Raw genomic sequence first — 26,529 nt, 5'->3', positions numbered from 1 at the left:
TTACGTTAGTTATGTCTGAGTTGCGTTAATTCGAATTGTCTAAAAATTCAAGAATTAATCGGGCTATTCTTTCGGATCAAATTCATCTTGACATTTTGGTGCTTTTCGTGCTTGTTCATCATTTCATCATTGCCTAAATTTCAAATCTTTAAACCAAGATCCAAGTTAATGAAATCCGATATCTAGTGTTTGTTTAGTTTAACGTCTGTATCTGTTTTTTGGTTTTTTTCTTACAATAGTGCACCTTCAAGAATAGATCGTGCAAACACTTTGAATGTTTTCAAAAGTTCGGGAAATCAAATATCCGGTTAAAAGTTTGAAAACTAGAGTAAAACATTTGGGCAACTAACTAAATACCCTCTTTTCAAATAACAAGCATAGCCCGACTCGAAATGAGAGCGCCCAATTTGTGTCTGGGCCCTTTTCCCTCCTTTTAAATGAGAGACCTGGCCTAAAAGCCAAAAAGGAAACCCCGGATTTGGTTTGGGCCGGGCCTGATTAAACGTAAAGTCCAGTTGTTTGAGTTCGTGTGAGTTTTGGATGTAGGGAAAATATGGGTGCGATGAACCACCCACTTATGTATCACTTTTTTGATATAGTCGTGAATTTTAATTTATTTTCTCCCTCCGTGCTTTCACTTATTTTGACTTGGGCTATTCTAGTGGGATTAATTGGTTCCTAATTACATGCAAAAATGATTTAAATTCAGTGACCGTATCTATTTTTCAACTGAAGGAGCTATAGCTAACATAGCTAACAGCCCGTAGGTAAGAAAACCAATAATTTTCAAGGTATTTCTAATTTGATTTGTTTAATAAATTTAAATTAAAATGAAAAAGTCAAGTGCTTTTCATTCAAACTCTAGATTCATAACTTTTTTTTTTTCATCATTTATTTTTACGAGAATCGTTCTTAAAAGCTCAATGCAATTCTACGATCCCTAAAGATTGACCAATTACTCTTCCAGTCCTCACCCATATATTTCTCTTCCATGTTAATTGCACGAGTCCTCCCATTAAGAATGCTAATCATATATTGATTAAAATAAAAAAAATCTCAATCTATATGTTAATGTGCAGGGATTTATCCACCAATTAACTTAAGTTGCCAATTTGTCCAAGTGCTTTCCCTGTAGTATGTTAGAGTTTGGTTCCAACTTTCATCATATCCAATCCAATTAACTCTTTTTTTGAATCTCATACCTGCTCTTGTTTCATTCTTAGTTAAAACAATTCTTACTTAACTGCATTGCATTTGCGCCGCATACTTATAATAAAGTCTACTATTATTAAGACTACATACACATTAATTAAAGACAAACTTTCGTTAGGTATATACTCTACAAATTTAGGACGTGTTTGGTTCGCTTCTTTTTCACCATAGAATCAGAATCGGAATGGGCGAATCCGTTTGTGAGTGTTTGGTACGTGGAAGTTCCATTCCGATTCCAATTCCGATTCCCGAATGAAATAGGAATCTTTTAATCACCTCTTTTTCCAATCTGGCCTGGAAGGCCGGATTGGAAGTTGAATCCGGACGGAATGGATATTTATTCGGATTAAATTTATTATTTTAACTTTTTTAATTAAAATATGAATTTAAATTTAGAAATTAAATTTTAAATTTTAAATTTTAATTTCAACTTGAATTAAAAATTAAAATTTAATCAAGAATTTCGAATTTAACTTATGAATTTGAATTTAAATTAAAATTTAATTCATATAAAGTTTTATTCAAATTTTATTTAAAACTTAAATTAAATTTATGGATTCAAATTAAAATTTAAATTATAATTTTAAGTTTGAATTTGAATAAATCGAAATTTAGTTTATATTTTGAATTATCCACTCAACTTTAAAGTTTAATTTTTTAAAAAAATAGATTTAAAATTTTGACATTATTTCAAAATTTTGATGTAAATTTTTAATTTTTAATTTTTAATTTGAATTTAAATTTATATATTCTAAAGATAAAATTAGTATATTGATCTGATTACATTTTTTTTATATTTACTTGAACCAAACACCGACAATGGAAATGATTTATTTCGATTCTGATTCAGGTGATGAACCAAACAGAATTAGGTAATGAGTCATTCCAATTCCGATTCCAGCTTATTTTGATTCCGACTTCGAACCAAACAAGCCTTTAGAGTAGAGCTATTATGCTATCAGAAGCATAAAGTGGTTGGTATTTCCGATTTTTTAGCCTTTAGATCAACCCCATTGATTATTTCTAGCAATTGGATTAATATTATTAACCAATGGAGACCACTCAATCCTAAAGGGACCGCTATCATTCCAGCCGTAAAATTTTTGATTCAAGGGCTAAAAAATCGGAAGCACCAACTACTTTATACTTTTGATAGTATAGTAGCTCTACACACAAATTTATCTATTTAGTTTTTGTGGTTACGCACAGACTATGTAAAATAATTAGGTACCTAATTTAGGATTTAGAATACTAATCATCAAACTACTAACTGCACTAAAAATAAGAAGCAACTGAGTATTGGAACCTTTTTATTTGAGAGGCGTGACAAGCATAAGTAGAAATTGAAGTCTCAGTATACAAGAGGACATTTTTGAGTAACAACCACTGGTTTAGTCCAATGCTTGTTAGTAACTTGAGTTCTTTTGGTTGGTCCAAGTCCCTTTAACAACACACCCTCCCTGCAATAACTTTGTCTTTTTCTCTGTCTCTACTTCTGAAGAAATTATTGCCCAGGCCAGGTTTCTTTCTTCTTCCTCCCTACAAAACAGTGCCCCCCATTCTCTTCTTCCTATTCTATCTACTTATTCTACAAAAAACATGGAAAGCTCCTTCCTTTAGGTTTATTTCTCACTGTAATAGCCCATTTAAGGCAAAGGAAAGTAGGAAAGCTCTCCCATTTTTTCACTTCAACTCCATTTTTTTTTTTTTTTTTTTTTGTAATCTATATCTCAAATGGGGATTAGATATGGCTTTGCTTCATCCTCCCTCCTATGCTCAGAGGAGAACAACAATACCCTCTGCTTTGATGCTGATGAGGAAGATGACCTGATTACAAACCAAAGGAGTGGCTTTTATTTAGATTTTTATGTTACTTTTCCTCCTCAATCAGAGGAATGTGTAGCTTTGCTTGTTGAGAGGGAGCCTCAGCTTCTCCCAATGGAAGGTTATTTCAAGAGGTTGGAGATTGGGGCATTTGAAGCATCAGTTAGAAGAGATGCCATTGATTGGATTTTGAAGGTGCACTTGGTTTTTTTATTTTTTTATTTTAACCATTTTCTCTTTTGTTTGTGGATTTAACCAATGGTCTTTTGCCTTCATTTTATTCTTGGTGATGTATGGGCAAATGGGTACATGATTTATGAGCCTATTGATCAATGGGGATACATCTTCTTTATTCAACTAGCTGTAGAGTTGTTTCTGATGTCACCATATAAATGTGCATTTTGATGATAATGCTTATTAGTTTCTTATTATCACATTTTCTTTTGTTTCCTATGATCTATTTAAAGGAAATGTATGATTGAATAGTTCAATATGTTATATGCTTTCCATCTGGGGATTGTTTGTTTTCCTCTTTATTTCTCAGAAAGGAATAAGATTCACCTTTTTCTTTTGTTCTTTTTCTTACTTCATTTCCCCCCAATCTTATACCATGTGACTAATATTTGTTTTTATCTTGATGGACAGGTTCATTGTCATTACAATTTTGGACCACTGAGTGCCTATTTATCTGTAAATTATTTGGATCGATTTCTCTCCAATTATGAATTCCCTGTAAGAAAATTTTCAAAACAACCATTACACTTTTCCTTGATTATCTTATGCAGCACTATATTTGTGGAATTTGTTAAAAGAAGTTTGTTCAATTTGATTAAAATTATTGGTTCCATTTTCTAATCTTTCGTAATTTTCCAGCAAGATAAGGCTTGGATGACACAGTTGCTGTCGGTGGCCTGCTTATCTCTTGCTGTGAAAATGGAGGAGACTGAGATTCCTCTACCTCTAGATTTACAGGTGAAGAATGGACCGAAAATAGATATTTTTTTCTTAAAAAAAAATTCTTAAGTTGTTTATTTGAACAATCGGTTAATAAAATTGATCGATTTCCAACAGGTTGGTGAGGCAAAATATGTGTTTGAACCAAAAACCATACAAAGGATGGAGCTTTTAGTCTTGAGCACCCTCAAGTGGAGGATGCAGGCTGTGACTCCTTTCTCTTTCTTAGATCACTTTCTTACTAAATTCATTGGGAAAACCCCGGCAAATACGTTGATTTTGCAATCCGTCGATCTCATATTGAGCACACTCAAAGGTTAGTCTGAGTATTACATAAATATGCAATTTCATCACCTATTGCACTGTGTTGGTGATTGCAAGTCTAATGCGCAAGTTGGGTCAAAAAATAAATGCAGGGATTGAGTTTCTACAATTCAAGCCTTCTGAGGTTGCTGCTGCAGCGGCACTGGCAGCAGTAGAAGATAGTCAAATTCTTGATATTAGCAATGCTCTTAGTGGCATCCATGTAGATAAGGTGAGGAGTGTATTTCCTACATACTAAGATATTTATCTCACTATGAAAATAAAAAATATAAAAAAAATGCGTTTTGAACAAAAGAAAAATGTTGGTTGCAGGAGAGAGTGTTGGCATGTCATGAATTGATTCAAGAAGTGATATTGGTGAAGAAGAAGAGAGGTAATGGAACTGTTCCATTAATTTCATCAGTGCCACAGAGCCCAATTGGTGTGTTGGATGCTACATGCCTAAGTTCTAAGAGTGGTGATGATATTACAGTTGGGTCACATGCAAATCCTCTTCAGCACTCTCCAGCTGCAAAGAAGAGAAAACTAAGCAACCCATCAGTCTCATAATTCAAAAAAAAAAAGGGTTTATGTGCTTAATGAGGGTTTTCTTTTTCGGTGTGGTCTCCAAATTGCCCAAAAACCTTGGATGGGTGAGACTTGATGAATAGAACCAAAAAATTGAAAAAAGAAATAATGCCTTTGGGAGGATTCCTTATATCATGCTTTTAAGATGATAGAAGTAGCCAGCATGAGTTGGAAGCATGATACAGAAAAGCGACTGTGAGGCGAAAATTTTGGGGAGAGATGTGTTAGTTTAATTTTGTATTCTTTTTTTTTCTTCTTTGCTGCCCTTTTGAAGTTTTATGAGGTGGTTTCTTTTTCTCTCTTTTTTTTTGGGATCTAAGGCTGGCTAAATAAAAGGATTGGAAACAGACAAAAAAAAAAAAAAAGAATAAAAGAAAAGAGTTGCAGTTTTTAATTACAAAAGCCATTGTGAATTGTGATAGTTTTAAGCAATGGTATATACATATCTGATGTGTCCTTGTATAGTTTGACTGCTTGTCTGCTTAGACTCTGGGATTTGGTGCCTCTTATGTTAAAAAAAGAAGAGCCAATGTTGAGTACATATTCTGGTATGGGCTTTCACATAAAACAAACACATTATTTGTTAGTATATGATAGGAGGTGAGTGTTGGGGGGGGACCCCTTGGAAGTTTCATGTTTCCTGCATAAGATGTTGAGGGAGTTAAAATATGATGATGGAATTATACCCCTCCTGGTTTGGTTTGGGTCCTCTTTTTGTGCTTCCCCCTTATTTGTCTTTATTTAAACATACATACTACATAGTAAGGATTAACTACTTCCAATGATCTAATCTCCAGAGGCCTATACTATTTTCTCTTGGTTAGTTAGCCAGAGCTTTTTTTTGGCCCTGGTGTGGTTTATGCAAGTGTCCTATTCAACTTTAGTTTTTCAAAAATGTTCAGATAACTTTTTTCAATAACATTTTTTAAAAATTCTATTTTAAATTTAGTTTTTTCTCATTTCAGTTTCCTAACAAAAGCCTTAAGCATCATCGGCATTTATCGGCGTTTTCGCCAAAACAAAAAATAAGGTTTGAGGAAAGATCATCAAATAGTTTGTGAAATCAGTGCCACATCAAGTAACAAGAAACCTCAAAGAGGGACTTCCCTAGATTGCCTTTTTAGTGTGAGGGTATCTTCAAAGAGCATAGATTTTTCCCTCAAAAAATGGTAAGTGCATAAATTTACATCTAACAATTATTACAGTCTTTGCTTTTGTGCCTTCTATTCTATTCCATTTTATGTTAATCAAGAAGGGCTTCAATGAATTCAGTCAAAAGGGTGGTGAAGGCCTGCTGCTGTTCTTTTATGAGGCCCTCCCCCCCTTTCGAAGAGGGTGGCAGTTTTTTTTTTTTTCTGCATGCAATACCCAGAGAGCCATTTTCCTGCAATTGGTCAAACAGTAAAAAGGAATTGGGTGGGAGGGGGGTGGCATTTCCAAGAACTTCTTTATCCTTAGACTCAGATTGCTTATAATTCTGTGTGCAGAATTTTCTGATACGTGCGAGAAAAAATTCTGTGCACGCGCACGTAGAAAATTCGCACCCTTTATCCTTCATCCCAATCTTTCTTAAGATCAGCATTAGCCATTGAATTTCAGTTCTGTCGAGTTTTAGAATTACTTGTTTGTATGAATCTTGAGGATTTTTAGAAGAATATGGTGGAGGGTAAATGGCTTGTTTCTTTTATTGAATGCTGTGTGGGTGGTGGTGATCCCATTCCATTTGTCCTTGTGCCTGCCTGTGGGCCAACTACAGCATGCCTACCTCTCTGTTTCCCAAGATTGTAGCAGACCTCAGGCCTAATTTGAGAAAATAAATAAATAAATTTGGAATTTTCAGGTTATATTAGCTAGATTATGATGAAAATATAGCAAAAAATTTGTCTGAATTGAATTAGAGAGAATAAGATAAAAAAAAATATTGAAAAAAAAAAGAAAGACTTAGAATATTGCAAGTTTGAAGAGTCATGAGACGAGGCTGAGATTGTTGAATATCAAATTATCCTGCTAAAATGGAATTATCGAATCCCTAATAAGAAGTTACGAGCAAGCGAAATTGAATTGTTAAAACAATTCTAATCTATTTCTGAATGCTAGATAGAGTGGCCCATGGGTGTCAAGTAAGTAGATAACTCAGAACTTATATTTTGGTCCTCAAAACAACAGCAAAACATCCCAAGGAGCACTTTTGATTGACCAAAACTAAGAGCACATTGTACTCCAAAAAAAAAAAAAAAAAAAAAAAAAAAAAACCCTTTACACCTGAAATAAAAAGCCTGAAACTTCAATTACAATTTACTGATTGATCTGTGGGACCTAGAAAGATGATCTTTCATTTTTTGCTAAAATTGTGGTATTTCTCTATTCTCAAAAAAGGAAAGGGGGATTTTTGGGGGAATTTTTTTTGGAGAGCAAAGCTATTATATGACAATTTGCATCTGAAGAGAGCCAGGCTACATCTGAATAGGTTACAGGGTGACCGAGAATCTTAGCTGAGACACTGTTTCATTGCATGGACCACTGTAGAGGTCCACTTATTTGGCTTAGGCCCTACAATACATTTTAGCACTTTTTTTCATTAAACATTTGTTTTGGCACCTCTTGAGATTGATGTGTTATTTTAATTACTCTGTCTTTTCCTAGTACATCCCAAATCAGAATTATTATATAATGTCATAATTCAAAATTACACTAAGCAAAATGAGAGTCAGCATCAAGCAAGAGTGCTAAATTATGTAGATTCACATGCAGAGTAAATATGAAGTGAAAAGTCAAAGCGTCGGAGTTGGCCATAAATTTGAATATTTCTGCTACAAGTCTCCAGAGTAAGTTGTTTTTTAAAAAAATTCTATGATTCAAATTTCACGGTCTCGGTGTAATTTGCAGCTCCGTGAAATTGGAGAGTGCTTGTTTTGCCTAATTTACCTTTTTTGCTTTGAAAATTAATGTGGTACAACTACACATGGAGGTACATCAAGCATATTTTTACAATAAACTAGTTATTAGGATGTAAATAGAGATCACCATGTACTAAAGGAGAGAAGAAGAGAGGGAAAAAAAAAAAGAAAGAAAAAGAAAGAAAAGGACAAAATAATGTAGAGAACAAAACAGAGAATAATTAGTATACAAGTAGATGGATCTATGGATCTATAAATAAGAATGGAAATTATTCCCATCTTATCAAGCTGCAACTGTGTGTTTGCATGTACAGATTAATCTATAAATAAGAATCTTCATTCTTCTGATATTTTTCATTCCAAATTGGAAATGTAAGAGGACATTACTACTGTTCTTAATCTATTTTACAGTCTAACACTTCATCATTGAGTATTAATTTTTTACTTTTGGCCATTTAGAAATAGATCTTTTTTTTGAAATTATGCAGTAACTTAATTTAGCTTAAATAAGTGTTAAGATTTTAATTTCTAGTCTTATTATTCATTACGATCAATATGAAAAGGAGCTATCGAGAAATTGTCCAAGGAAAAAAAAAATCTCTCTTTGATACTCTTTGCCACCGACTGTCCCTAGATCAAGTGACAAAGGGCTTGGTAGTTGGTACCCGAGACCCAAATTTGAATCCTACTTGATTCACATTTCTAGCTTCGTTTATTTCTAATGAAATAAACGAAGCGGGTAGCGTGCTACCTATCTCTCGAAAAAAAAAACTCTTTGCCCTAAAATATCTATCAGGATCGAAACTCGTATTGTCTATCTCTAATCCTACAAAATTAAGCTAAATAACTCGAAACATAACTAAACTTCATGTTATAAAACAATTAATCATGCTTTATAATGACTTTTCAGGTCAGATTATGGACATATCAGTATTGCCAAAATCAGGTAAGAAGCTTCACTCCTTCGATTTCTACTTAATTTTTGTAACTAAACATGCATAGCAAGTACAATATTGTTAATAATTCAAAAATTAGACGATACATTGTATGCATATATAATCTCGTGCCCCATTAGTTTTGAATAGTGAAGGTTTCAAGAGTTACGCAACTGAACATCCACCGACTTAGTCCAGTGACTGTTATTCAAGTTTGGAGTTTGATACTCTGCTTGTGCTTTTGCAATTATGGGCTCGCGCTCTCTGATACTTGGTATAAAAGTAGTGCTTCCATGTAGAATTGGCTTTTTAGATAAATATGAGATCAGAGTCAGTTTTAAATCTCTTCAGTTCTAAAATGTTCTAAATTTCATTTCCACATCTATCGTTTTATGGAATATATTTTTGTCTCTTATTCCATTATCTCTTCTCTTACGTGGTTTATATTATATCTTTTCTGACATGCGCGCATGAGAGAGAGAGAGAGAGAGAGACTAGGCGAAGTCAGGTGAGTAGAGGTGGAGAAATATCCACCACCTCTGGGCCTGAGTTGTGGATAGGACAAAGCCAGTTACATTTTGTCCTTTTCTTTGGAATGAGACAGAGAGAAACCTAAAGATAGGCTACAAAAGAAAACAAAAATTACCAATGCCAAATCGATGTTAAAACCAAAACCAAGATCTACAAATTTAAAATTGAAACTCAAATGATTAATCTGTAACTCACCTGAATCCGAAAACAACCTTTAATTGTTTCTAATTACTTATTATTAGCAGGAGACAAAATATGCATAGGACAGGGAATGAGACAAGTATAGTTTACAATCAAATGAATCTTGTTTATAATTTCATGTATTATAATTTAGATTTATAATAATAATAATTGTTACTTGTATGGATGATTGTTGGAGCATTAAATCCAAGGAAATGGGCAACCGAGTTAAGCTGCGTACAGTGTGAAAGGGAAATGTGGGACACTATGTGTGATTTTATGACTCGTGATAAGCTTAATGCGATGCAACGACCTACGTGTGGTTGGATGTGTCACCACTTATGGGGGACATTTTCCTAGCTCTTTGGTTATTGGAGATTAAAACATTTGACTCGTTAGGTTAGGTTAGGTGACTATAGCCTAAAAGAGGATCGAATGAGAAAAACAAAGTGTTCAAAAATAAAATTAAAATCCATTTTTTGCATGTATATTTCTTGATCCGTATCTTCAATTTTTGTAGACTTACGAAATTCTTCCGTCTAGTCTTGATTAATGAACCTACAAAATCCCTCAAATTGGATCCGATTAAATCTAGGTATTCTTATCAGGGGTTTGACATGCCATGAATTCTTTTTAAAAAGAGGGGTGTCTTTAGGAACACGGACACAGGTGGTGCATAGCTGTTGTCAGCTCGTGCAGTAAGGTGTTGGATTAAGTGCTGCAATAAGCGCAACCCTCCATCTTAGCAAATTATTTTTTTCCCACAAGGAATAATGATGTCTTTTTACAGGATCGCAGATCTATTCGCTGGCTCCTATTTGTGGTGCACAATTTTATGGAATGTAGATAGTGATTATGACCGATTTGATAAAAAAGAAGAAATTATGTCCGTCTAAGAAGAAATTATGTGTATCTTCATTGGGGATAGTTTGATAAGAAATAGTCTAGGAATGTCCGTCACAGCATCAACGAAAGAGTGTCAAACCTTGCATTGAATTGATGTAATTTGTTTAGTTATCTCTATGAAGTTTTCTATATTTGCGAAGCACACTGCGAATAGACAATTTGTGCTGCGTGTATCTACTTAGTAAGAGTTTTCTCAAATACGTATGCATGCAAAAGCCACACCGTCTAAAGAGGCGCGTGACTTTTGCAACCGCGCGGCAAAACAGTTTATATTTGGACTGGGCCCGCAAACTAACCCGGCCCAAGGCCTGTTAACTAATTAGGATTATAGGCCGCCTCTCGATGTGGCCTAACCCGAACCCNTATGTTCTCTATTTCAATTTTTGAGAGAAAAAAAAAAAAGGAAAAAAAGAAAAGTAAAAAAAAAAAGAGCATCTATTGATAAAGCCGGTGAGACCAAACAAGCCCTAACAATGGGCCTACCGAGCATCGATCCACCCCACATTTGGGCCGGATTGCATTTTTAATTACTGTAACGCAACCCATGGCGCGTCAATTTCTATGGGTCCTGGACCAAATAACGTGCTTATATTTGGACTGGGCCCGCAAACTAACCCGGCCCAAGGCCTGTTAACTAATTAGGATTATAGGCCGCCTCTCGATGTGGCCTAACCCGAACCCGGCCCACTTTTTGTCTCAACCGCCTCAGGGGTGAATTTCTGTTTCTACCCCTGCTCTCGCACGAGTGTCACGACCCCCCACGCCACACGTGCCAAACCCGCTTCGTTCGTGCACCTACACGAAGGTGTGTGAAAAATTCCGCACACGAGAACCTGGGTCGATCGGTGCGAACAAAAGCGGAGTGGCATCTCCATACAGGGGAGGAGGGGAGAGAGAGAGAGAGAGAGAGAGAGAGAGAGAGAGCCCTCCCAAACCCCCTTCGCCTCTTCTCTCTCTCCACCCTCAATCAACAGCTAGGGTTAGGGTTTCTCTCGCCCCTCGCTTCCCGCCCACCCCACGCCATGGAGAAGTGGAATTGGAACTTCCCCGATGGCAACGTCGCCGATCTCGTGGAGAGTCGCCGCATCGATTTCTCTTGGGTACTGGCTCTTACTTTTTTTAGTCTCCTATTTGGTCCATGCTGCTTGTGGATTGAGACATAGAGCTTGTGATTTAGTGCGATTTTATTTATTCATTTATTTATGCCGGTTTGGGTATTAAGTGGTTGTTCCAAACTATTTCTCGTAGGATGTGGATCGCAGCTTGCAATCGCACTCCTCGTTGATGAAGAGGCTTGCTTTGGAGAAGGAGATGGAGGTAATCCTTTGCTACATGAATTTTAGTTCCATTTATTATGCTTTTGCTTTGAGAATTGATAGTTTTCTAATTGCTTAAAACTTTTTTTTTTTCTTTTTTACTGAAGGTTGCTTGTAAAGCATAGTTCTTCCTGATTTCTGCTTGTGTATATAGTGACTGTTATAGCTCATAAACTTCGGTTGAAACTTGGAAATTGCAACCATGTTATTGCATATGTTGCTGTAGTGATACTGGTGGCCTATTAAGTTGACTTTTGTTGATTTTTGTGGCAGGGGCATCTGGGTTGTGTTAACGCTATCGCGTGGAACTCAAAAGGCTCCCTACTTATATCAGGATCTGATGATACAAGAGTATGTAACTTGAGCTTATCTTTGGAATGAATCAGATATTATGTGTCTTTATGTCATTCTTTGTTAGCTACTAGATGGTTTTTCTGCAATCCTTGTTGGGAGCACATGATATATAACTTCTAATTGTATTCTCTTGTAACCTTGTAACGGCTAAAAGAAATCAAGGATTTAAGTGCCTATCGGCACGAGCAGTATCTACTGTGCCGTATCATGCCAACAAGATATCGGCACGATACAGCTCCCGTGCCGATAGCATATCTTAAAACCCTCTATTCTTTAAATTAGTAAGTAATTTTCTAAACAAAGTTCAAAAGATTTGATAAAAATACATAATAAATAGTTAGAATATTTTGTTGCTAAAGAAAGTAAATATTTCATACTATTATCTGTCGGCATACATGAATTTTTTGTGACCGGCATGTATCAGTACGGCCGACACGCATCATGCTGTACCTTGCCGGCAAGTTTCTGGCACGGCACTTAAATCCTTGAAATAAATAACCTAGAGAGCTGTGTGCAATGATGAACAGATAATTCACTTTAGCTGTCGTGTTGTATCAGGTATATTTTGAATACTGATAATCGCCTGATACGTCACGTTATCTCAACGCTGTCTAACAGAGATTGTTCATTGCATCAAAGCGGACACATTTAGAAGTATTTCCTTTCTTTTTTTGGCCATCTGGGCACTTGCAGTTACTTACGCTCCATTTTCCCCTAATTGGGAATTGTTAGTTGGGTTGTTCAGTGAATTCACCAACTGCACAATGAATCTGCTGATTTGGTAGTTTGTTACATACATCTGACAATCAAATGTATCACCAAAATATTAGACTTTGAAGGATTGGCACAGCAGCGGTGCTAATGGAAACTATATGGTTGAATGTATGTTTGTTTTATCATTTATCTTATTTGCTAGAATGATTAATGCTGCTGCATGAAATTCTGAAGTCGAAAGGAAGCTTGATGGCATAGTTTTGTACATTCTCTTTTTGTCCAATACACTTATGCAGATCAATATATGGAGTTACTCCAATCCAGGGCTTTTGCATAGTATTGAGACTGGGCACTCTACCAACATATTCTGCACAAAATTTGTTCCAGAGACAAATGATGAACTTGTTGTGTCAGGAGCAGGAGATACAGAGGTAATATTTCGCAGATAACATTTTCTTTGTTTTTTGTTAAGACTGCTGACTGGAGCTCTGATTATTACTTTTTCTAGGTTCGTGTGTTCAATTTGTCTCGCTTAGGTATGAGAAGATCCCGAGATATTACTCCAGAACCAGCAGCTGTATACCGGTGCCACAGAAGAAGGGTCAAAAAGCTAGCTGTAAGTGCTTTGAATTAGCTATCTATTATGTTCTATTAGCTGGCTGTGGAATATTGGAAGTGTTCGGCATTGGAGTCTAGTATGTTTTCTTCCTAGGTTAATATAATCTTGCTAAGTTCTTCTTATTTAATTTTCTAGTTGTATGTCCAATTTTATTGAACTTTCTTTGGTTAACTCTGGAAGTTAACCAATACTCTGGATGTGGGGCTCCCTCCACCTACTAAGGGTAGGCGGTGGGGCGTGACAGACTAAATTTGATTGTATTTGGAAGAATGTAAATGTAAAAATGAAAGAGATGAATGTTGTAATAGTGTAGTTATTTATGTTACGATGCCTTCTTTATACAATTTGTGTATGAATTCTATTCCTGTTTGGAATGTTTTGAATTGTACTGATTGTGACGCCTTGGGCGGACAGGAAAAATTCTGTTCGTTCGGCGGGTCTGGTGCACGCGCCCATGTGGGGCTTCCTCCACCTACTAAGGGTAGGCGGTGGGGCATGACACTGGATATATGCTGCTGATGGTAACAAAGTTGTACTGCCTTTTGTGTCCAGGTTGAAACCGGAAACCCTAATGTAGTTTGGAGTGCAAGTGAGGATGGAACTTTGAGACAACATGATTTCCGTGAAAGTTCTTCCTGTCCTCCAGCTGGATCCTCTAATCAAGAATGTCGTAATGTTCTTGTAAGTAGCTCCTATCTTAGGACTTAATGACTTGGTGTGTCCAGTCATAATTTTTTTTTTCTCCTTTTTGTTTCTTTTCTTTATCTCCTTTTGGATTATCTGGTTCTTTCTTTCTTTCTTTCCTATAACTTGGACAATTGGTCGGCAATGCTCTCATTTTCAAATGCCCTAAGGGCTAAGGCATCGTATATTTTGAGCCAACAACTCTTATTCTCCTCTAGTCCTTATATAGGCAAATTTAGTGTATCTAGTGCTTCTGTTCCTGTAATATGTGTATATTGTGATGGTCGAGGATATCCATGTATTTTGTTGCTTCTATTGTGAATGTTTGATATCAGTACCTAATCTTTCATTAGCTTTGATTTTACATCCTCTCCAGTGTTTGTAACTTTTCTATTCTGTAGCATGGTGGAATATTGTGTTGTTTGACGGAATATTCTGCAATGTTTTGATGGAAAATGTTAAAACTTTCGGGGATCTGATTGCCAGGAGAAAGGGGCCGGGGTAGTGAAATCAAATTTAATGGAAGGTTAGGTATTGACATCCAAACTATTAAAGTTCATGAACCATTTCAAAATGCTCTGAAGTTCAGGTATTATCTGTACATTTTGCCTGCATCTAACTCTCTATCTAAATATTATGCATAATGTGCAGCTCGATCTTCGTAGTGGTGCGAAGAAGTCTTTAGCTGATCCTCCGAAGCAGTGCTTGTTACTGAAGTCTTGTGACATCAGTTCTACTCGTCCACATCAACTTCTTGTTGGAGGAAGGTAATATCTTTAGATTCATTCATTTTTGCCCTGTATTAGCTATCACTAAGAACTGCTGATAATAATTACTCATTTCTTGGTGATTACCCAGTGATGCATTTGCTCGGCTGTATGATCGAAGAATGCTTCCGCCATTGAGCTCTTCTGAGCTGAAACTGAAGGCCCCTCCTTGTGTTAATTATTTTTGTCCAACACATCTTTCTGAGCGGGTATGTTTCAGAGTTGTTTGCATACGTCTTGTTATGTGGCCTATACTTATGGAGATGTTTCTATTTTATTTGTTATGTTGACACAAGTTAGAGTGCATCTCATGAGTCTATCCTTCTTTTGTTGATTGATGTGATCCATAACCTTTTTTCTCAAGTATCTATTATTCTTGCTTCCAGAGAAAATCAAACTTGCACCTAACACATGTTACCTTCAGCCCGAATGGAGAAGAGGTTCTCTTGAGCTATAGTGGTGAACACGTATATCTCATGGATGTTATCAATGGTATGCTTCGTACTCTAATTAGCTATGCTTGCTTTAACTTCGTCATCTCGAGTGTAAAATTTGTACATCTGCTTGATATATTTTTTGCTTGCTGCACATTTTTTTGGCCTCTCTTCCTAAAATTCATCTATGAATTTGTACTCTCTCCTGATATTCAGATGATCAGAGCAGTTTGAGATACACGGCTGACGATATTTCCAAGCAGTTATATTTAGCACCTTTGCCTCAGGAACCAGAAATCCATTCCCAATTATCAACAGCATCCTCAGTGAAGATACCTCCTGGAAGATGTAATTCGCACAGGGTGGGGAAGCTCGACGTAGAATTAAATTTATTATCAGTCCCACTGTCTGCAATTGTTGCCGAATATTGTGCCTGATTTTATGCTTGATTGTAGTTTGAAATGTGCAAGAAATTGGTCCAAATTGCAGCGAGGACTTTGGAGGTGGGTTCGGATTTATTATATGGCATTGAAGCATGCAATGAAGTACTGGATGGAAGGGGTTCTTACATCAGCGATGCTCTAAGGCATGAGTGTTTGTGTATTCGAGCAGCACTGTTTCTCAAGGTCTCAACATACTTGATTTTTTCTGAATTTTTAGCAAAAAATTATCAGGAATTATGAGTTTGGTATATTGATCGCAGAGGAAATGGAAAAATGATGCTCACATGGCTGTCCGGGATTGCCTCAGAGCTCGGAGTATTGATACTTCATCATTCAGGGCACACTTGTACATGGCTGAAGCACTCTTGCAGGTGCATTTTCATGCATATCATCCAAGTAATATTTGTCTGGTGGCTTGGCTTGTTTTTTGTTTGCTATAAGCAAATAACAGGGACAATGATGACAATACTATTATAGTGATTCTGGTAGAGTAGTTCCTTAGGATTTACCTTAGTTGTTGGCTACTTTAAGATGCTTTGCCACTATCGGATAATATTTGCTTTTTACTATTTTTGAACTTTGTAGGTAGGCATGAAATGTTGAAGTTTTCCTCTGAGAAGCAATTGTATTGAATAGGCTGAACCAGTTGACAATATATATTTATACATCTGAAGATCTAAGCATGTTTGCAATTAAATTGTACATTCGTGATGTTTGATTTGTTGTTTGTCTCTTAGTTCTATCTAAGCGTAAGTTTTGGCTTTTCAACTATTTATCCATCACAATTCTGTGTCGGAGAAATAGTAATTTTGTCGTTTCCTTACGCGAGTGAACTCTCTTGAAACTACATAAAACCTTCGTCGCTTACTAATACACATTAGTATGCAGTATTTGGTGAATGCTGTTATCTTCCAGCTCTCCATATCTTCTCTATTTCTCTGGGTTATTGCTTGAACTCCTCTTTATAACACACAAGAGTAAAAGCCTGTTGATATTTTCTAACTGCAATCAATGACCAGATGCTATTTTCTGTCAACTTTCCAATCTTTTTTCCTGCTGCCAATGCTAATAGCTCTTTTGAATATTTTTTATTGTTATATCTTGCAACAAAGATCTAACCTTATTGTAGTGGATATTTATATTTTGTCCCCTTTAGTGGGGTAGTTTTTTATTGTTTTTTTTTTGCATTCTTGTGCAGCTGGGAAGACACAAAGAAGCGTCTGATTTTGCAGAGGCAGCACATAATTTAACTCCCAACTATAAGGCTGCGGAAGAAGTGGAGAGTTTAAAAGAGCGTCTTGCTGCAGGTTTTTTTTTTTTTTTTTTTTTTGGAATTATTCAATATATAATCCTCCGCCCACTTATAAAGTTGTACGACTATTTACTTAGGTTGAGGAGGCACATGGTGCACATGGTTATTAATGTGTTTCAGGCTACTAACATTCTATGGCATTTTCTATTCTGTATATGTTGTTGTTTTTCTTTCTTTTTTTGGGGCAGGGGGCACGGGGGGGTGGGCATTGCTTGGGCGTGTTATTGCATTCTACCAAATCGTGTTATTATCAATATTGCATATATATACCTCATCTGAATTTTCCATGTCATTTTTGGTACAGCGGAAGCTGAGAGAAACAGAAAGGATAATGAAGGGTCTACCAGAAGTGAATTACATCATGGGAGGTTAAGATCCTTGAGCGATATACTCTTTAGGCCAGATGTTGGTGGCCCCCAAGAGGGTAGAGATGACAGAGAAGATTCTGATTATGAGGATGAAATGGAGTTGGATTTTGAAACATCAATATCTGGTGATGAGGATCGTGGTAATAATGAATCAAGGATCGTTCGAGGAAGCTTAAATCTGAAATTTCATCGCAGGGATGACTCAACTAAAGAGCACTGCGGTGTGAATGGTTCGAAAAGTGATATGCCATCAACCTCTGAATGTGAAAATTCTGCTTATAAGGTTTTCTTTCTTTCTCGAATGCATCATACTTCTGAATGTCTGTGATCGTTACGGAATCAGAGAAAATGAGAGTTCACACTCTGTCTGATGCACGTATAGTTGTTGTCATATATGTGCGTACACAGCATTCTAAACTAGAGATTGTATAATTTCAAAAAGTACTTGTGAGACTTAATCCATTGTGGCCTACTCAATACAACTTGTAACCTAACAAATAAATGATAATATCACTTTGTCGTTTGTTTATATTACCTTCATAATTAGGTGCAGTATCTATTCCTATTCACCAAATATTTAAGGAATGCATTTACTGATAATTTATTTATTTCTTCTTTTTGGTTCTTTTCAAATGCATGTATTCCATTTTCATATCTTATATTCTGTTTTATTTTTTCTGTATGATGCAGGCTGATGTTGCAATAGATATGAAACAAAGGTACGTTGGACACTGCAATGTGGGGACAGATATAAAACAAGCTAGCTTTCTTGGCCAGCGAGGTAGAATCTCTCTCTCTCTCTGCTTTTACTTCAACAGACTTGTTAGTAACTTTGGAACTGATGGTTTCACGAACTTCTTCTGAAACAATAATATAGAGCATTTATCTTGTCCCGTTTTTTCATACAAAATTTCATTTGTTCTAGTCCTTTTTAGCATCTAGTGGTGGTCAATGTAATAAGTGATTGTCTGGTGTAGCCAATGATTACTTTTAAGTCATTTTCGATTGCCCCGTTCATCTTCAGTGTTGTTTTGCTGTTGTTGACTATTTATATATGTAATTGAGCACATATTTTGTTAAATGGCAAGTCCTCTTTGGGAGTTCTATAAGCACTAAATTCTGAACAACGAACAAAAGAAGAGACATGCCTCATTAGTGCAACCAATGCCACTCATCTTTTTACAACATTTTAGGGCTCATTTTATAAAACGTCTTCATACGTAACAATGATGTATATTGATTATTGCATTTTAGCCCTGCTCTAAATTCAGTTTCATTTATGATTGGTTTCAATTCGTATATCTACCTGTATTACTCATGATCGTTTCATTAAATAGTTTAAATACTTTAATTACCTTAAGAAATTGATTTCTTACCTGATTGATTTGTCCGTCTTATTATTTTCCTTTGACTGAATGGGGAAAACTATTTAGAGGCGAGAACTGGTAAGATACACCTCATCGAATTTCTTAAGTGTTACCTTTGCTACTGATTTATTAAATCTATAGTTTGATTCATGGCCTGCTTAGATCACACTGTTAACTGATTGATGGTCATACTAATATGTGAGAAACAGATATAAGCAAGGATTAAAGTGTCCATCGGCACGAGCCGTATCCACCGTGTTGTATCGTACCAGCAAGATGTCGGCACGATACAGTCCCCGTGCCAATGGCACAATTCAAAACTCTCTATTTTTAAAATTAGCAAGTAATTTTCTCAATAAAGTTCAAAATATTTGATAAAAATATATAATAAATAATTAGCATAATTTGTTGCTAAAGAAAATAAATATTTCATGCCATTACGTGTTGGCACACATATATTTTTTGTGACCGGCACGGCTCGGCACGCACTGTGCCGTACCGTGCCAGCAAGTTTCCAACAGAACCCCGTACCACGGCACTTAAATCCTTGGATATAAGTAGCCATTATAAGCATATTATATTACCATGGTCTTACTTTGTAAGAAACTTTTGCAGGAGAATTTGTTGCTAGCGGAAGTGATGATGGGAGATGGTTCATTTGGGAGAAAAGAACAGGGCGATTGATAAAAATGCTTGCAGGAGATGAGGCTGGTAATGGATCATATATTCTTCGATGATTCCTCGTTTTCTTTCTTTTATCTTTTATGACTAATAAGTTTCTTCTATAGTTGTGAACTGTATACAATGTCATCCATTTGATTGTGCTATTGCAACTAGCGGAATTGATAATACAATTAAGGTATGCTTGATGAAGAATACTTCTGTTAGTCTTTTCCTTTTACGCTTCAGAATTTGAATTCTGACGGTATTATATCTAGATGTGGACACCACACGCTCAAGTTTCATCGATGGTTGCTGGAGGAGCTGCAGGACCAGAAACTGCTGATGTACTGAGTGCCATAGAAAACAATCAACGCAAGCTGTGCCGCTATCGTGAAGCTGTGCTGTAAGATTACTAGACTTCAGTAGAAAAGCCTATTTATCTGATTATACTATTGACATTATACACTTCATGCAGAATGGGGCATTATTGTGAGGAAGGTTTTCACTTAAGGACTTCCGAATATGTGCGACATTTTGCTGGAATGAAAAATTTTAGGGCAACTGCTTAAACAGTCACTTTTACTGGCCAGATTGAGATTTTAAGAACATACGTCCAGTAACTTGGTCTAGTCGGGATCTGCATGTTAAGGTACAAGATTGATAGTAAATAGCGTAAGAATAACTCATCCAACACAACTTTGATGTTGAATACTAGAGTAGTGTGTGGAAATGTGTTGTGATTGTATAATCATGCGTAGCAGGGACAGAATGCTACATTCAGAATACATAAATGGTTTCAGGTCGATGCTTCAAAAGAGAGGATTGGAACAAACATGATCAGGGAGAAATAGTGAGGAAGAGCATGAAATAAATAGAACTGGTTAAAGGAATATGAATATATGGTCGATATAACTGAACCACAACAGTTAGGTCTAAATGGTTTGACGGAGTTGTTATCACTCCAACTTTGAGAAATTCCAATCTGTGTATATCCATATCAAATGGATTTAGTTCTGTTCATTATTTCATCATATTGTGGTCCATTTTCCCATCTTGAATATTTGTTTATGATGAGGTGGCTTTTTGGCTTTGTTGCATGCAGACCTTTGGACTTCTTGGAGAGATTCAGGATGCATGAGTTCGCTGAAGGAACCCTACATCCTTTTGAGTGTGCCCAGAGCTGATGTCTTTCGTGCTGCCTGATCAGGTAGTCATTCAATACACTTGCGTTACCTCGCCTATTTAAGTTTTTCTTGCCTGATAGCCGCGGATTTTGACTTTATGCAGGACCAGTGATTCGTTATCTATTTTTAAATGCACGGAACTTAACGAATTCACAGCCGTAACAGATGGATAAAAGTGTTGTTTTTCTAGAGTTGCTATTTTCACAAATGCTGCGTGCCTTTCTCTCTCCCCCTCTCTCTCTCTGAAGCAGGATTTTGAAGGTTAACATCTTTGACCGTCTCAAATTTTACAAGATGGTGAAAATTTTCTCTGCTGAAATGGCTTGGCTGATTATCGTATCTGCCAATCTGGTTACGCGGTTTGCCTTAGATGGCGTTTTTTTTATTTCTACCTAAGTCTGCAGTAACGACATTGTGATTGCGAGGCCCCGGTTGTTGAGTGCATGCAACTATATGCTTGTCGGCTATTTTATGTCCTAGAAGAATAGTTTACACCGCCGAATCCTTTGTACAAACTTGTATAGAAACAACTTTTTCTTTGTATATTTTACTACCAATAAGCGGCTGTTTGAGGCTTACGAGCAGCTGAAGATGTTGGATTTGTTTTGCCTGATTATCCTTTTTAATTAGTTATACAGTGGATGTAGTTGTGTCTCCTCTTCTTCCACCAACCAAAGTCATATTGCAAAATGTCGTTAGAATCAAGCACTAGGTTATTACTTGTTACTCGACTAAAATGTTGCTAAAAATTTATGTGATTATCACCTAAATTATTATTTGTGTGTAATTAATCGAGAGCCGGGACACGTGGAATCACCCAATTGATAACGATCACTGACACGTGCGTTGGCGTGTGCATTAGCTTGTCGGGCTCGGTAGTTTGCACGAGCGTTTCCCTCCTCGTTTTAAGCCTTCCGATGGTACGCCCCCAAAAAAACGCCTCGCCGTTGTTGGAGATGAGGAAGCCACCAAAACCCTTCTTCTTAGCCACTCTCTTCTCTTCTCCCTCCTCCTCCTCCGCAGCTTCATGGAGCTCGCGCCTCCGCGGCCTCTACGTATCCGGCGACCACCGCTCCTTCCTCTCCTCCTACAAAGCGATGGCGCAATCGGGGATCGCCCCCACTCTCCCCGCTCTCACCTCCCTCATCGTCTCCTTCGCCCACGCCCGAAACCCTAAATCCGCGTTCGCCGCCCTCGGCTTGCTCTACAAGCGCGGATACCCCGTTACCACCCGCCTCCTCAACCTCCTCCTCAAGGGCCTCTGCGTATCCCGCCGCGTCTCCGACGCCAAGGAGCTGTTCCGTGCGATGGGCTCCGATTGGATCCCTCGCGACGTTGTTACGTGCAACACTCTCATCAATGGGCTCTGCAAAGAGAAGAGGATGGAGGAGGCGATTGAATTGTGGAAGGAAATGGGCCAAAGGAGAGGCCGTGGGGGTCTCCGCCCTAATCTAGTGACCTACACGACCCTAATCGACGGTCTTTGTAAGAGTAGGAGAGTAGAAGAAGCCGTGGCCTTGTTGGATGAGCTCAAAGGTGAAGGCCTTGATGCCGATGTTGTTGTATATACCGCACTCATCAGCGGATTATGCGACGTGGGTCTTGTGGATAGGGCTGCGGAGGTGTTCGACGAAATGTCGCAGAGAGAGATCTCGCCGAATGTGGTCACTTACAGCAGCTTGATTCATGGCCTTTCCAAAAATGGAAGGTGGGGAGAGGTCACGCAGATGTTGAATTGCATGGCGGAGCGGGGAGTTCGTCCGGATGTGGTTACATACACGGGCTTAATAGATGGGCTTTGTAAAGAGGGGAAGGTAAAAGAGGCAACGAGGTTGTTAGGGCTGATGGTGGAGAGGGGTGAGGAGCCGAGCACTGTGACGTATAATGTGTTGATCAATCAGTTATGTAAAGAAGGTTTAATTGAGGATGCTTTTGAACTCATGGAGAAGATGATTGAGAAGAGAATAGCACCGGATGTTATTACTTATAACACCTTAATTGTGGGTCTATGTGATTTGATGAAGGTTGATGACGCACTGAAATTGTTCGATGTAATGGTTGAAGGGAAGTGTAGAGTTGAGCCAGATGTAATGACTTATAATTCTCTTATACATGGTTTATGCAAGAGCGGTCGCATTAGACAAGCATTAGATCTCCATAAGTTGATGCCGGAGAGAGGTTGCCATAGTAATTTGACGACTTATAATTTACTGATTGGTGGGCTCTTCAGAAAACATGAAACAAAACAGGCTATTCAGTTAAAGAACGAGATGATTTGTTCAGGGTTGGAGCCAAATTCTTTTACATATAGTATAATGATAAATGGGTTTTGCAAGATGAGGCATGTCGATGCCGCGGAAAGGCTTTTGAATGAAATGAGGGGTCGAGGAAGCACCCCAAGTTTATTTGATTATAACCCAATAATTTCAGCGTTGTGCGAAGAGAATATGATGAAGAGGGCAAGGAGTTTGTTCAATGAAATGAAAAAGAAATGCGATCCTGACGTTGTCTCATTTAGCGCTCTAATCAGTGGAGCCTGCAAAAGTGGGGACCTTGATGGTGCAAAAGAACTTCTTGAAGAAATGCTTCAAAGGGGAATAAAGCCTGATAATATTATTTATTCAATGCTAGTGAATGCGTTTGCAAGATCCGGGTATTTGGTAGAGGCCAGGAGATTAATTAAACAGATGATTGCTTGTGGGTTTTCGCCAGATGTTGTTGTTTACGACTCACTCATTCGTGCCTATAGTCAGAAGGGCGAAACTGAAGAGATAGTTAGCTTGCTCCGTGAAATGGCAGCGAAGGATGTGGCTCTTGATGCAAAGGTTATTTCGACTATTTTGAATTCTCTCAGCAATGATGGCGAAGGCAAAAGATTATTGGAGTATTTACCAGATTTCCGAAAAGAGGTTTCGGAAGGAAAAGGCTTCTCATCTCATGAGCTATTGGAAAGGCTTAATCAGTCTTGCCCCACACTCCAGCTAGAAGCAGCTTGAGAGGGTTCAACTTAATTGATTTTTTGTGAGTTCCAAAACCTTGTTCTTTCACTTGTATAGTTGTTGTTTCAAACTCAGTTAGACTATATTTTACACAAGAAATGGAAGAATGTGAGCAGTTTCATGAACTCTTTTATGAATTTTTCGGTACATTTAGTTGATTGTGCAGTAAGAAATAATTAGGCAGGTAAACATTTGGATGTGTATGTAATACGTTCATGTCGAATCAATCTCTGTTATTACATTCTTTTTAAAATTTCATTTCGAAGGACAACTCACAGGGCATCAACAGTAAGGGTCCCCTTTCCTTTCTATTTTGATCGCGGTGGCAAGAAGTATCAGACAAGTGTGGATGCTTTACTTCACTTTGTTTCTGCTGAAACCAAATCACGTTAAACAAGCAATTTAATGCCATACCTTGGTATTAGGCTAATAAATCATGGCTATTTTCCTTTTTCTGTTAACTTGCCTATCCATCATTGCGAGAACATACCTTCTGTTAGATTATAGCCTTTCCAATTTTACAAAACATACTTTCATTTATTCTTCATTTTTTGTTTCTGCAATCCATTGTTCCCTCAATCTGTGAAGTCGATGACACTTCACTGGGGCGAGACAAAAGCGGATGATCCCTTATGGTATCTTAACATGAAATTGTAGGTCGGTTCAGTTGACAAATTCGAGCTTCTATAAAGCCCCATTAACAATATTTTCCCTGCATTATTGTTTATCGTTAAATCTGAAATTCTTGTTTCTGTTTATTGTCAGGTACAATTTGGCGCTGAAGAAACTGGGGAATCTTCAGACCATGGACTGGAATTTTAACCAGAATACCATTTGGTGATGAAGAAACTGGGGAATCTGCTGATCATGGAATGGAATTTTAACCAGAATTATCAAGCCAAAATATGATGCAGAGTTGAATATAATGGGCTAAAGCCTCTAGGTTATAGAAATTACTGCAAACATGAGAAAGTTAGAACATAGTTAAAAGCTGCATGTAGTATATCTCGTGAACTGCTGCGAAAGTTCACATGAACATATGTAGTTGTTCTATGAGGTAGAGTAGGTGAGACAGGTTATAGAAGAATGCACGAATCTTTTGTTGTTGTAAATTGCAACTAAGAATGTGGGTGTAACTAACAATTAGCAGTAACAAATGGTGAAATTTTATTGGCAAAAGATTACAAACGAATTATTCGGTTCATAAAAGCGCTTATATCCTCCAACAACGGAAAAACTTGGTATGAAGTGCTTATATTCTTCAACTGGTGTAAATAAACCATTCTAGCACTAATTATTAGCACTTACCACTGGTGTAAATTACAAAATAGTGTTTGTAACTGTTCGGTAGATTTTGTTTGGATCCATTATGCATGTATTACAATTTCCTACAATTTCCTGGAAATGCTTTGGTACAATTCTGATGCGAGCCATTGCTTTAGCATTGGGATTTTGGACTGTTGCATAAGGAAAATAAAGGGAGTGCATGGCTCATTGTACAGATTTACTACTGCCAGTTTCATAGGCTCTATTTTAGTAAGAATCAAAATGCACTACCCTGTTTCACGACATGCGGTCGGATAGCGCTGCTAAAAGAAGCACTAACAACTTTTTTAATAAATCACAAAGCAAAGCTTTAAATTAGAGCTTTTGTCTGTGGTGTAAAATCTTAGTTAGCTTCCAACAACATAAGTTTTTGATTTTCCAGCTTATCGTGCGCTATAGTAGCTGAAAGTAGAAGCAGAAGTTAGAAAGTATCAAAATGTGGCTTCCGGATTTTCACTGGAGGAGCAGGCACCGACAGGGAACCACATGGTGACACATACACTGAGAGAAACTTCATTTCCTGGAGTCTCAAATGGCACCTTTCCTGCTAATCATAAAGCCTATAATTGTTCCTCAATTTGTCTTACTTAGACAAATGAACTTACACTGCACACTCCCCCCTCATAATTTCTGTGTCTCTCTTATCAACCAAAACAAACACCTCAATTGGAACTTCAACCTTCCTAGAACTATCAAAGTCCCTTCAAGGAACAAACCATCTTTTCCATTCCACTTCATTATATATATATGTCACAACCTCATCCTTCCCTTCACATCCACTAAGATAGCAATGGAGGATTGGGAGCTGCTCCCCGACAACCTCCCCCGCGAGTCGTACTTCAACCCCACCGGGTTGTTCGAGCCCAACTACTTCACCCCGCACGAATCGACTCAAACTGACACGACAGAAGAGATCGTCGAGGAAAAGATCGAGCCACCGATTGCCATTGCGGGCGGCGACGTTATATTCGACGTAGTCTTCGAGCAAAAGGACGAAGATGCCGTCTACTCTGGTGATTCCGATGAATGTGATTCATCCGAGAGCTTATCATTCGCGGAGGACAACAGCGTCGAGGAGGAGATGAGACCGACCGCTTCCGCATTTGCGAAAGCGCAGAGTTGGGTGTTAAGGGGAGCCGGCGCGCTTTGTTCTTTCGGAATTGCTGCGGCCACATTGCTCGTTATAATGGATGGGAAGCATCAGAAAAGGCAGATGCAGCAGAAGCTTTGTTTTGAGATTCGCACTGATGACAAAAAGGTGTGGAGTCTATACTAGTTTTCTTTGTTACTCGAGTAAACTTTCTAATCCTTTTCTACTTTTTTGGGTTTTCAGAAGATTAACAAACTGATTGAAGAGAAGGCAAAGAGTGGCGATGGTACATACAGAGCAGAAATAAAGTTCGGCGGTGTCTAAATAAGAAGATGGTTCCTCGATGCAGCGCTCTTTGAGAGAATCTTTATAGTTTGATATTACATATCATGTACAGCCTCAAGTGCTTCGAGAGAAATATATCTACTATTCTCTCTCTCTTGTAGAAGTGCTTTTCCTACAAATTGATGGTTCGAAAAAGCCGAATTTCATGTATGTTATTATGCTGTTATTGTTTGCGGTTTAAAAGACGAGAATTAACAAATTTGAAATGGCCTTT

The 26,529-nt window shown here is 37.5% G+C and overlaps 4 protein-coding genes across 6 annotated transcripts; all 4 read left to right on the top strand.

Annotated features, from left to right (window-relative positions):
• LOC109712810 (cyclin-D2-2-like) lies at nt 2,916–5,238 on the top strand. The gene is made up of 6 exons (XM_020236579.1): nt 2,916–3,231; nt 3,682–3,768; nt 3,910–4,008; nt 4,108–4,306; nt 4,407–4,525; nt 4,627–5,238. Exons 1-6 carry the CDS (start codon nt 2,947–2,949, stop codon nt 4,861–4,863), a joined length of 1,026 nt encoding a protein of 341 aa, XP_020092168.1. The 5' UTR covers nt 2,916–2,946; the 3' UTR covers nt 4,864–5,238.
• LOC109712781 (WD repeat protein iqw1) lies at nt 11,156–21,197 on the top strand. 3 transcript variants are annotated; one of them, XR_002216970.1, is made up of 21 exons: nt 11,156–11,430; nt 11,579–11,647; nt 11,920–11,997; nt 13,011–13,145; nt 13,223–13,330; nt 13,886–14,014; nt 14,669–14,784; nt 14,876–14,993; nt 15,171–15,276; nt 15,435–15,580; nt 15,674–15,844; nt 15,922–16,032; nt 16,860–16,968; nt 17,278–17,624; nt 18,032–18,122; nt 19,324–19,419; nt 19,497–19,567; nt 19,647–19,774; nt 19,847–20,020; nt 20,474–20,578; nt 20,659–21,197. XR_002216970.1 is itself a non-coding variant. In XM_020236537.1 (20 exons), the coding sequence occupies exons 1-19, from the start codon at nt 11,353–11,355 to the stop codon at nt 20,553–20,555; spliced, it is 2,289 nt and encodes a 762-aa protein (XP_020092126.1). In that variant the 5' UTR covers nt 11,238–11,352; the 3' UTR covers nt 20,556–20,578; nt 20,659–21,197. The 3 variants fall into 3 exon arrangements, 1 of the variants encoding a protein (XP_020092126.1); XM_020236537.1 differs by lacking the exon at nt 19,847–20,020 and having other exon boundaries at nt 11,238–11,430; XR_002216972.1 differs by lacking the exons at nt 11,156–11,430; nt 11,579–11,647 and adding an exon at nt 12,559–12,882.
• LOC109715144 (pentatricopeptide repeat-containing protein At4g28010-like) lies at nt 20,555–24,763 on the top strand. Its single transcript, XM_020239994.1, is given in 4 exon segments — nt 20,555–20,578; nt 21,543–22,001; nt 22,004–24,211; nt 24,320–24,763. Coding segments are annotated over 3 exon segments (2,031 nt in total). The 3' UTR covers nt 23,552–24,211; nt 24,320–24,763.
• LOC109715138 lies at nt 25,671–26,522 on the top strand. Its single transcript, XM_020239980.1, has 2 exons — nt 25,671–26,138; nt 26,214–26,522. The coding sequence occupies exons 1-2, from the start codon at nt 25,671–25,673 to the stop codon at nt 26,292–26,294; spliced, it is 549 nt and encodes a 182-aa protein (XP_020095569.1). The 3' UTR covers nt 26,295–26,522.

This window comes from Ananas comosus, linkage group 1 (assembly GCF_001540865.1).
Source record: "Ananas comosus cultivar F153 linkage group 1, ASM154086v1, whole genome shotgun sequence".
In the NCBI taxonomy this organism is placed as follows: domain Eukaryota; kingdom Viridiplantae; phylum Streptophyta; class Magnoliopsida; order Poales; family Bromeliaceae; genus Ananas; species Ananas comosus.
This window is presented reverse-complemented; position numbering and strand designations above follow the sequence as displayed.

What these genes read in the sequence shown, in the direction of transcription:
- LOC109712810 (XM_020236579.1), top strand. Translation starts at nt 2,947, where the DNA reads ATGGGGATTAGATATGGCTTTGCTTCATCCTCCCTCCTATGCTCAGAG. An exon ending in CTCTACCTCTAGATTTACAG is followed by an intron (nt 4,009 to 4,107) that starts GTGAAGAATGGA and finishes GATTTCCAACAG; the next exon opens with GTTGGTGAGGCAAAATATGT. An exon ending in GTGGCATCCATGTAGATAAG is followed by an intron (nt 4,526 to 4,626) that starts GTGAGGAGTGTA and finishes TGTTGGTTGCAG; the next exon opens with GAGAGAGTGTTGGCATGTCA.
- LOC109712781 (XM_020236537.1), top strand. Translation starts at nt 11,353, where the DNA reads ATGGAGAAGTGGAATTGGAACTTCCCCGATGGCAACGTCGCCGATCTC. An exon ending in CTTTGGAGAAGGAGATGGAG is followed by an intron (nt 11,648 to 11,919) that starts GTAATCCTTTGC and finishes TTTTTGTGGCAG; the next exon opens with GGGCATCTGGGTTGTGTTAA. An exon ending in GAAGGGTCAAAAAGCTAGCT is followed by an intron (nt 13,331 to 13,885) that starts GTAAGTGCTTTG and finishes TTTTGTGTCCAG; the next exon opens with GTTGAAACCGGAAACCCTAA.
- LOC109715138 (XM_020239980.1), top strand. Translation starts at nt 25,671, where the DNA reads ATGGAGGATTGGGAGCTGCTCCCCGACAACCTCCCCCGCGAGTCGTAC. An exon ending in TTCGCACTGATGACAAAAAG is followed by an intron (nt 26,139 to 26,213) that starts GTGTGGAGTCTA and finishes TTGGGTTTTCAG; the next exon opens with AAGATTAACAAACTGATTGA.